The following is an 11,074-nucleotide window of genomic DNA, read 5'->3' on the forward strand; positions in this document are numbered from 1 at the left end:
CACACACACACACACACACACTGCAGGGTGGAACCAGACTCTTGCTGCTAACATAACAGCCAGCAGAGTGGTATGAATGTTCAGCTCATCTTTTTATTAGAAGTGGATGTTACTCACAAAAAGGTAAATACAAACAAAGACAAAGCAACACAAACAATACAAAAACAAAAAACATATGCAAAAACACTAACCTTCAACGTTCGTTTATTCTGCTCAAGGTCAAAAACGTAAAGGCAGCCATCGTTTGCTCTGGAAGGTGAGGAGAGACTGAATGAATTAAAAAACAAGCAGTTTAATGCAACTTTCCATGTGTTTATAGTAAATGTAGGTGTCTTGTCTTCAGAATTCAAGCATTGACAATGCTGGCTACAAAATGAAAAAGTATATTCAACTTCCACCTCGAACAAACAGCTGTCAAAAAAAAAAACAGCTTGAAGTTACATTACAGTCCTGTACTGTTTTCTCATATTGACAATGTCCAGAATTGTTCTTTCACTCATGCAGGAGATTGTCCATGTAAGACATGTTCTCACTTACGGGACATACTCAGTTTGGTTTAGGTGAGGGGCGGCGCCTGGGTGAAGCGTGCAGGAGAAATGATAGAAACGTTGTCAGCACGCCCACTTGCTCACTGTGAATTCTCCGGACATGACCTGCTCTATTCACACATGAGCTCAATCGTACATTACACAAATTTATTTTAGGGAGCTAACCCAAGTCTGTTTAATGTCCAGTTCAACTGATTCAGACATTTGCTTTCTCACATACAGCTCCTCCAAATAATGTCTAGATAAGTTCAGGGTTGACGTGTATGTATGAAAGCTCTACTGGTTTCCACACTCACTGCCTCAAAACATAAAAGTGAACTCTACTCACCCTCCGAGGATCTCTTTGCCATCTGTGGATGCAGCCAGGGAGAACACACAGAACCTCCTTTCATCTGGACTACAAACACACATAGAGGCAGGTTTACGCTGCAGCAGTAGCACCATTACTGAATCATAACTACACCGTCTACTGCATGTCATGCCACACCAAAAAGCTTGATGAAGGCACACAATGCTAGTGTAAGGAGTGCTATGAGTTAATGGTAGTGCTTTGTGAAACAACGGAACACACATGTGATGAGTGGGTAGTGAGTTCTAACAGCATCATTCATCTAGGTGTTAATGAACAGAGGGAATGATAGATTACCTGCTCCATAATGTTATAAGTTACTATGAGGGAAACACTAACTTGAGGTCCAGGGCGGTGTGGTTTTCACTGTCTCCATATATACTGCACAAATGAACTGTGGGGAAGACACACAGACAGATAAAACATATAGAAATAAAACAACATATTGTGAACAGTGGCAGAGCCTGTTAACAGTCATGCTGATGAAAATAAAGAATAAAGAATAAAGACCTGATTCTGTGTTTTCTGAAGCATCTTTCAATAATAGCGCTGAAATTATCAGTCCATTACCAGTCAGTTATCAGTCAATACACTGAAATTTATTCTGAAAACAATTTTGAGCAATTTTAGTCAGCATTTCTGTGGTTCTATCATCTAAAATTTGAAAATGTGCTACTTTTCTTTTTTAAACCTTCTTAAATGTCTTAGGGTTTGGGACTGTTGGTTGGACAACAGATATCTGACACAAGTCCCTTTTAAACAGAGATCCTGCTGTATTGCTGTTAAGAAGACCCTTCATTTTGCTGTCTTTGCTGGTTCACAATGAACCAAACAAAGCTGGCGTATTACCACCACACTGTGTGATTTTAGGTAGCATGCCGGCATTCAGGAATCAGAGGCATGACATGTAACACAACAGCATCAGCATCTGTCGCATCATGAACAGCTATTCCTTTCACAAAGATGTTGGTTTGGTTCTGTGACTACCTCTGCTGCAGGCATAAAGCCAGAACAACATCCCCCTGATGTTTGTACTTTTTATACAGAAAGGGTGAGGAGGAATAACAGCACAACATTCTCCCTTTGAATAGGCTGTGTAAAAGGGGAGAATGTCACTTTTCACTCAAGGAAACTATGACGTATATTCTGTCCATATACTTTCCTGTTATTTCACAGACACAACAATTTATCAAAATATTCAGCACTTTAATCAGCAATGAAAATAGAAGTTACTTGAAATTACTGTTTAATTAGTTAATCTGCTTTGCTACAGTACGAATGTGACTCCCTTCCAACAAAGCTCAAATAGTTACCCTCTGGAGCTATTAATGGGATTATTTTTAGCATTTTAAGATAAAAAATTGTGAGTTTGTGATTACAATGTTGATAGAGATATTTTTGAGAATATTGAGGTCACAGTCATACCAACTAAATGGTCAGCTCTTTATTCAAATAAACTTTATGTATCGCTCTCAATCTGAACAGAGCAGAACAATGAAAAGTAATCAAACTGACATGCACACAAATGCAGACCTCTGTCACCTTCCAAGTAACTTGTGGTGCCATTGGTTTGGAGAGAAAACTTAAATTTAATGAAAGCTCCAAACACACAGGCAGTACAGGTAGAAGTGCAGGATCACATTCAGCATGTGAACTTTGAACATTTAACTAAATAAGTCCAATAATTCCATCTGGCTTATGCTTAGTTACAAATGCTGGCTGTAAAAGCACATGAATATACATTCACTGCCACTTTATTAGGTACACTTTACTAGTACCGGGTTGGACGTCCTTTTACCTTCAGAACTGCCTTAATTCTTCTTGACATAGATTCAACAAGGTGCTGAAAACATTCCTCAGAGGTTTTGGTTATTGACATGATAGTATCATGCAGTTGCTGCAGATTTGTCAGCTGCACATCCATGATGTGAATCTCCCATCCCACCACATCCCAAAGGTGCTCTATTGGATTGAGGTCTGGTGATTGTGGAGGCCATTTGAGTACAGTGATCTCATGGTCATGTTCAAGAAACCAGTTTGAGATGATTTGAGCTTTGTGACATGGTGCGTTATCCTGCTGGAAGTAGCAATCAGAAGATGGGTACACTGTGGTCATAAAGGGATGGAAATGGTCATCAACAATACTCAGGTAGGCTGTTGCGTTTAAATGATGCTCAATTGGTATTAAGGGGCCCAAAGTGTACCAAGAAAATATCCCACACATCATTACAACACCAACCTGAACCGTTGATACAAGGCAGGATGGATCCATGCTTTCATGTTGTTTACGCCAAATTCTGACCATACCATACGAATGTTGCATTCAGACTCATTAGATCAGGCAACATTTTTCAATCTTCTATTGTCCAATTTTGGTGAGCCCGTGTGAATTGTAGCCTCAGTTTCCTGTTCTTAGCTGACAGGAGTGGTACCCGGTGTGTTCTTCTGCTGCTGGAGCCCATCTGCTTCAAGGTTCAACGTGCTGTGCATTCAGAGATGCTGTTCTGCATACCTTGGTTGTAACCTTGAGTTACTGTTGCCTTTCTATCAGCTTGATCCAGTCTGGCCATTCTCCTCTGACCTCTGGCATCAACAAGGCATTTTCGCCCAGAGAACTGCTGCTCACTGGATATTTTCTCTTTTTCAGACCATTCTCTGTAAAGCCTAGAGATGGTTGTGCGCGAAAATCCCAGTAGATCAGCAGTTTCTGAAATATTCAGACCAGTCCGTCTGGCACCAACAACCATGCCACGTTCAAAGTCACTTAAAATTACCTTTATTCCCCATTCTGATGCTCGGTTTGAACTTCAGCACAACGTCTTGACCATGTTTACATGCCTAAATGCACTGAGTTGCTGCCAAGTGATTGGCCTATTAGATATTTGCGTTAACGAGCAGTTGAACAGGTGTACCTAATAAAGTGGCCAGTGAGTTGTATAGTTCTTTGTGGACATCTTGCCGTCCAAACCACAACTCTCATTAAACAAAAGTAGTGATGGGAATCGAGAACCGCTTCCAAATTGTTTGAACCATCTGCATCACATGTACCAAAGCTTATCAATTCCTTTTATTTTCCTATTATTGATGCCCGTGCTGTGTCGAAAACCCTTCAGCCAGTCAACATTCGAGGGAAGAATTTCTGAATGTTAATATTTACTTATCTTGTATAGATATATATATATATTGTATTCAATAATTATTTATTTATACCGCATTCTGTTCTTTATAGGCCTACCTATTATCAGACCGACAGATCGAGCAAGCAGTAGGGCAAAAACCTGCAAAAATGTTTTTTACCATACAGAAAATCGTTAAAAAAAAATCAATAAATTAAGCAGATTCTATAATGGCATTGGTATCAATACATTTTATCATTTGCCATCCATACAGTATTATGACTAATTTATCGCATCATATGGTATGTGACAGGACCCCTAGCCTTACTGTAGTCAGACCAGCTGGAGTACAGCACATGGTGCGCATCAGGGGTGAAGCAGACGTCCAGCACGCTCCAGCCCACGTCTCGAGCCTTCACTGTTTGCTGTAGATTAAAACGTCCCCTGGTGGTGTTGTACAAGCGTATGTTCTGGTCTGCAGTAAGCAACAGAAAAAAATTACATTAAATCATGGCTACATTGCATAAACCTAAAGTTATTTATTGTCAATAACATACAAGTTTAGTTTTTCATAATATAAGGACCTATTTAAACATTAGTGCAACCAGCATTTGGCTACTAATTCAGTGGTTACAGGAGCAACATCTCTATAATAATGGAGGAAGCAAAAACTGACAAACAGGGGCTTTGTGAGATCTGTTGCCACTTAACTGTATTATCAAAACAGCAACTTTATGAAAAAAGTAGTGACATATTAAATCAGGAAAAGGAATTAATATACATAATGATACTAGATTTGGTACATTTGGTGTTTTCTGATGACTTGTTTTATACAGACAATGAAATGAAAAGTAAAACAAAACTGGGTCAAACCCTAGTATAATAAACCTAGGCTGGGTCAATATGCAAGATTGAAGATGTAGTTGAAAACTGTTGTGGAACCGCTGTAAATAACTACTTTCAATGGGAAGTAGCTAAAGCCTAATGTTAGAAAAGTTGCATTATATACTAATTAGCATATTCACAACATTATTGCATCATGTTTGCATTCTGCCTAGTGTCAGCTGGTTTAAGCCCTTTGTCTGTTTGCTTCTCTCATCCTCTGTGCTCACATATACATTATTCAGGATATAACTAAATTCCAATAAAGCTGTTTCTTTTGTCAGACAATAAAATATGTTTGAAACAGTGACTGAAACGTGGTCCATGAGGACTTCGAGTTAACCAGCAGTCACCTCCAAGCCCTTTCCAAGCTCCTGCTCTGCTGCTGTTAAAATCCTCATTTTATAACCACAATGTCATCTGACAAAATCACAAAACACATAAGTTAAAGACAAAGACTGTGCTGTGATTTTGGCTACATTTACTTTCAAAATGATCACTCTGAGAGAAAGTTACAAGCTCATTCACATCCATCTCACCTGCCATGTGGTCAATAGAACAAGACTCATGGAGAGACATGTCTGCTGAAGAAAAGCCCAAACTCACGCTTGTAGGGGTCTCTCTTCTATGGAAAGTAGCTAAGGTTTGTCCAAGAAGAGTGTCGCTAGCTGCTTTTTTGAAAAAACTCGCTGAAGGGTCTTAAATCTAGCGTCAAAGGCACTAAATTGGCACCACTGCCTGTAAATGCCCCCTGATGACATAGAAACTGTTCACATCAATTCATTTTGAAAGAGCAACAGCCATACAGAAACTCCAATACTCAGCCAGCACACCAGTCGTGAAACCATTTCACTCAGTCACACTGCATTCAGCTGACCAAAGGTGTTACTTCATTAGTCAGTCAGTCAGTGATATTCATGTTTATAGGGCTGGCCAAACGGTTGCAGTCAAGCACAAACAATACTGAGACCAACCAAATTCTGTGCAGAACACTACATGTTCCCTTTGATTTCTAAGCAGGTTTAAACAAACACTAAGAATCACTGTCATCTCTGAACCAGTTCCACTGGGTTGTCGTGTCGGATCTGAAGTTATTTACCTTGGCAGGCGGAGAGGAACATGTTGCCATCCTCGCTGTACACTCCACAGAAGGCTTTCTGCTGGTATGTATCTTTGTGGGATACATAGTTTGGCAGGAAACTGTGAAGGAACACCAGAGTCAATAATATCTGACTGATGTCTAGTGTATTGTCGATTTTCACAAAAATTATATTGCACTAACTCACATAAATACAACAGAAGTTAGTGCTTAATCGTGAATACTCTGCTACTCTGCCTTCCTGAGCTAACTGGTTCTTGTTCTTTCTCTGTGTCACCTTCTGGTAATTCATTGAGAATTATCAGACATGTGTAGAGTTTGAACAACTTACTGTGTGCGGATACGACTGCACTCCCCATGAGAAAAACTAGAACCTCTACATCTGCCTTGTTCCCTCTAAAAATCAAAGTTCATCAGAAAAACAACAAATTAGTCAACAGCCTAATGTGTCTAAAATCATCTTAAATATTTGGATAAACTGGGATAAAAATAATAAGACATCACAGTAGAGTTTTTAGAGTTTTTTTTTTAATTAATTCACAAACTCCTCATAAAACTGGATGAAAATGATGAGAATTAATCATCCTCATCTTGCTACATTTTTAGAGGGAGAACATTACCAGTTCTGGTCTGGTTTAGTTTGTGTCTCAGTGGTCTGACCTCTGTTAGCATGTGAGTGAAACTGTTTCGGCCTTTCAGGGCAGAGGAGGCGGTGGCCAGCAGGATCTGAGTTCTGATTTCACTTCGGTCCACTTCCAGTGTGTCGGGCTGGGTGTCCACTAGCAAGATAACACAAACAACAAGTGTCAGTATTAGTATTTTTCTGGACATGCTACATAGTATATTCTGATTCAATGGCCCTGAATATTTATGAGAACAAACTGCAGGACCTTTCAACAACTGAAATACTGTAATTTTTCAATAACCATTGGACAAACTCAACACAAACATGTTTTTCTAATGTTCTGATATGGGGAGAGTGAGAAAGCAGAGAGTGACAAAGAGGAGAACAAACAGAATGTACTAGTCAGCAGCTCAATAAAACTGCAAGGTTGTTAATTGGGTTTTATGAGTTTAAAAGATGATTTCAATTGTTGTATATGCTTACTTTAATGGCTAAAAAATACTCTTCACTTAATTCCTTTGAATTATAGCAAAACGCTGCTATTTAATTCTGCAATTCCGTGTATGGTTGTTGAAACAGCGTGTTTCAGCAGAAGAGTGATGGTAAGGAGCTCTGTAATATAGAGTTATTTAATTTCCTACTATTGCACCTGGACAACAGTATCAGCACTGAGGTTACCTGGTGGGTTGTAGCGGTCTCCCAGCCGACCTTCCCAGGCTCCATCGCTGTCCTCATCAGAGTCAGAGTATGACTGGACCAGCTGCAGCCCTGTGGCTCCACTGCCATGGACCAGTCTGACCTGGCCCCTGAAAACACGAACACCACATCAGTTCAACCACCAGTTAAAGAGGAACAAGTGTACATAAACAAGAATTTCAAACAGATCAGAAAATGTAGAAGAAATTACAACTGTATGTCAAAACAAATGCTTGAAATATTCTAACATCACATGTACAAATCAGACAGTGTTTCGCAGACTGACCGGCCTCATTGCTACTGCCGGATGATAGGACCTACTCACAGTGGATTTCTACTTCTTTTAGTTATTTCCCCTTTTCTCCACGCTGTCTTGTTAGTGTCTCAGCCTACAGAGTCAGGGTTCACTGACACAATAAAATGTTTGACGTTTGACACAGTAGTTTTTACAAAGTGCCTCACACAACACAACAACTTTGATAAATCCAGACGGACCAAAAGTCTAGGAGGTCTAGGAATCTAGGACAGGTCACCTCCTCAGTAGGTAAGCCAGCACTTCAGCTAAATCGACGTCCTCCTCTGCTGCTGACTGTCTGTCTGTCTGTTGCCTGTCCGCCGTCCTGCGGCCCCGGCTGCCGCTGCTCCGGTTCGGTTCTGCTGCTTCAGACCGCTCAGCTGGGTTGTCACTGGAAGAGCTCCTTCCACCAGACATCCCAGAACTGGACTGAGAGCCCATAGACTGAAGAGGGCCTGGCGGGACAGTGGTACGAGATTATCTGACACTTTTTCGTTGGTGGACAAACACAAGTTAGATTATAATTGCAGGAAAATATATTTGCATTAACTGAACGGACAGCAGACCGAGTTATCAGTTCAAGCCCCCGCACCCCCACTGCTTCAGACAGAGTCGGACTGCTGCAGGAGAAATCTATACTGTTCACCCGTTACCCGGTGTCTTGCGTTAGCTCGTATTGGCTGTTTTGTGGAGCCAGCTAACGATGCTAACGACTCAACGTTACCGTTTGTCCGTCAAACTGTCTTCTCAGCGGCTCGTCGGTCCAGACTGTTATGTTTCGTTGCAACCTGATCAGTTTGGTATAAGTATGGCTCCGGTATGGCCCTGCAGATGAGGTATATCCATAAAGTTGAAGGTTGTGTCAGATCAGTCAGCTAGCAGAGGTACTCCGACAGCCGCCATGTTGTTTACAAACGTGTGAAAAACTCTGCTCGTGCCCGTTCACTGTCACATGACGCACACCTGCGCTCACCTCCTAATCGAAGATCCAAAGTCAACAAAGTTGTTCATCATGTTAGAATAAACAATAATGTGTATTTGTGCATATATAACCAACGTTACAAAGTGTTTACACTAGAAAAGCAGTAATGTGACATATAGGCTACAAGGCAGAAACAAAGAGCAGAGTCGTAAGATTAAAATGTAGGTCTACAACTTTTACATAGTAATATGTCAAGCAGAGCTGATAAGCAATGATATAAGATGAATGTATTTTGATATGAGGGAAAGTCACAATAATATGTTATAAACAGTCCTGCTTTGTCCTGCTTATTCAGTGACAGTGATAAGAGATTACTGTGTTTATCTGACACCAGACACAAATTATAATATCTGTAGCCTACCTGTGATACACCTCTTTACTTTGAAGATACAGCTAGAGGCCATCATGATGCAGTTTGAATAACTGCTAACTAGTTCTCTGTAATTTGGAATATGCCCCTCTACAATTTAAAAATGCTTCATGCTAGGCGAGGGAATGACTTCAAAACATGTCCTGCATTATTACCTCACACTAACTGAGTCATCCTGAGTCATATTCTGGTTTAAACAATGTATGTTTCTGCTGATAGTGTCTGTGTGTAGCAGGTTGTGGGATATCCCTTCCAGATCACCATAGGGTTTAGTCATGCCTACTTCCTGGTTTTAATTGTTTGGGGAAGGCTATATATTTACCCTGATGCTGCTGCTCTCTCTCTCTCTCGCTCTCTCTCTGCTGCCTGGTGAGCCTGTAGAATGCTGTCTCTGCTCCATGTTTGTTCTGTTGGTTATTTTGTTAGTTTAGTTATTGTGTTTTGTTTAACTGTCTGTTTAGTAAACTGTTTTACTTAGTTTTGTCGTTTGATACAGTGCTTTGCACTTAGCCTTTGGTTTAATAGGTATTTTCTGTTCGTTGTTTCGTTGTTTGTACACTGTTGGCCCTCCTGGCATTGATTTGGTTATTTCCCCCAAGAATTTGTACCCCTGCTGTGATATAATACGTGTTTTTCTGTCCCTGTACGAGTGCTGTAGGCACGGCAGTGAGCGTGGCCGGCCCAACGGTGGAGGGTTTGGTGGTAGAGTTCCTCACCTGTACTTCACCACCCCTCATAATAGTGTGTTTGGTAAATTTTGCACTTCCTTCACTATTTATTTGCATCCCTTTTGTTGATTGTTGTATGAGTGTGTAGGGCGGAGTGTGGTGAGGTACTCTATCCCAGTGTGAATTTTCTCCCTTCCCTGTCTATGGCCACAGCTGCTAATCCTACAGCTCTCTTCCTCCTGTTATTCATTTAAATATTGCACAGATTAGATCTTGAGGCACCTCTTTTATATTTTCTATAGCTTTTTTTGATTAACAACTTTAATAAATTGTTGTTGATTTTATATATTTGCCCTTTTAACCTTTTTTTTTTTTTTTTTAATAAATTTGTAATCTTGGGGGAAATCCTTTTCTCAGTCCATCTTTTTTTGTCATCTGTATCATTAAGGGATCTGTGGACTAACCGGTTTTACTGGGGTATTAAAGGCGGTCAGTGGCACCTAAATTTTCAGTCAAATCTGGCCCTTGCCACAGCCCAGCCACGTGTGCATGGTGCATATTCTTAAACTAATGTGCTATTTATTTTGCCAAAATCAAATGACAATACAGAAAACCTGGGGAAGTTGGTTTACTGGGTTTCTATAATGTTACCATACATGGTCTGCAGTGTGCATGGTTGCCTTTTTACCCTACCCTTTATACCTTTATGTTTTCTGGCAGCGGCTACAGTCCCTTCTGTGTACACCGATAGAAAACAACCATCCACTGGTCAAACTACAAATGCTACCAAACAGTGCATTACATATGTATTAACATTACCATTACAATTAGTGAACAATGTTGATGGACAACTGCAGTTCAGCAATTTATTAGATATTTCAAAACCATATTTCAGATTTTTTTACCGTAAATTTTTAGGAAGGCTATAGAAGTTAATACGCTTCCCTCAATTATGTACCAGGTTTTAATTACTTTGAGATATAAACCAAATAAAGATCAATTACTGCCTCGATAATCAGAGGTTCATAGCCTTGGCTGAAAATGATGCAAAAATATTGGTTCACATCCTATGCACAGAGACTAAAGTTATATGTAGACATAATTATAGATGTCTGTCAGTCTGGTTTTATGCAAGAAGGACACATGATGATGGTCATGGACTTTCGGAGGTCTAGGCCCACCCTTCAGACAGTAAACACTCGAGGGAAGGACATTGAGGTGGTGCAAACTTATAAATTCCTAGGTGTACACCTGGACAGTAAACTGGACTGGTCCCTGAACACGGATACCATCTACCGGAAGGGGCAGAGCTGGTTCGTTTTCCTCAGGAAGCTCAGGTCCTTTGACGTCTGCAGTGAAATGCTGCACATTTTTTATCAGTCAGTGGTGGCCAGTGTACTCTTTTATGCTGCAGTCTGCTGGGGCAGCAGCATGTCAGACATGA

The 11,074-nt window shown here is 40.4% G+C and overlaps 1 protein-coding gene across 1 annotated transcript in view; it reads right to left on the bottom strand.

Moving 5' to 3' along the window:
* The window catches only part of dcaf11 (ddb1 and cul4 associated factor 11), a 20,383-nt gene extending 11,854 nt beyond the window's left edge, over positions 1–8,529 (bottom strand). The window contains exons 1-10 of the mRNA XM_023398037.2: positions 8,335–8,529; positions 7,849–8,065; positions 7,298–7,425; positions 6,655–6,773; positions 6,326–6,390; positions 5,995–6,095; positions 4,342–4,488; positions 1,237–1,291; positions 877–945; positions 192–249 (exon numbers count right to left, since the gene is read on the bottom strand). Coding sequence (XP_023253805.1) covers positions 192–249; positions 877–945; positions 1,237–1,291; positions 4,342–4,488; positions 5,995–6,095; positions 6,326–6,390; positions 6,655–6,773; positions 7,298–7,425; positions 7,849–8,051 — 945 coding nt within the window. The 5' untranslated portion in view covers positions 8,052–8,065; positions 8,335–8,529. The remainder of the gene's footprint in view (positions 1–191; positions 250–876; positions 946–1,236; positions 1,292–4,341; positions 4,489–5,994; positions 6,096–6,325; positions 6,391–6,654; positions 6,774–7,297; positions 7,426–7,848; positions 8,066–8,334) is intronic.
* Between the last annotated feature and the right edge of the window lie 2,545 nt (positions 8,530–11,074).

The sequence above is a fragment of the Seriola lalandi genome, unplaced genomic scaffold (genome assembly GCF_002814215.2).
Source record: "Seriola lalandi dorsalis isolate HSWRI2012SDOR001 ecotype SW California unplaced genomic scaffold, Sedor1 jcf7180002054972, whole genome shotgun sequence".
NCBI lineage: Eukaryota > Metazoa > Chordata > Actinopteri > Carangiformes > Carangidae > Seriola > Seriola lalandi.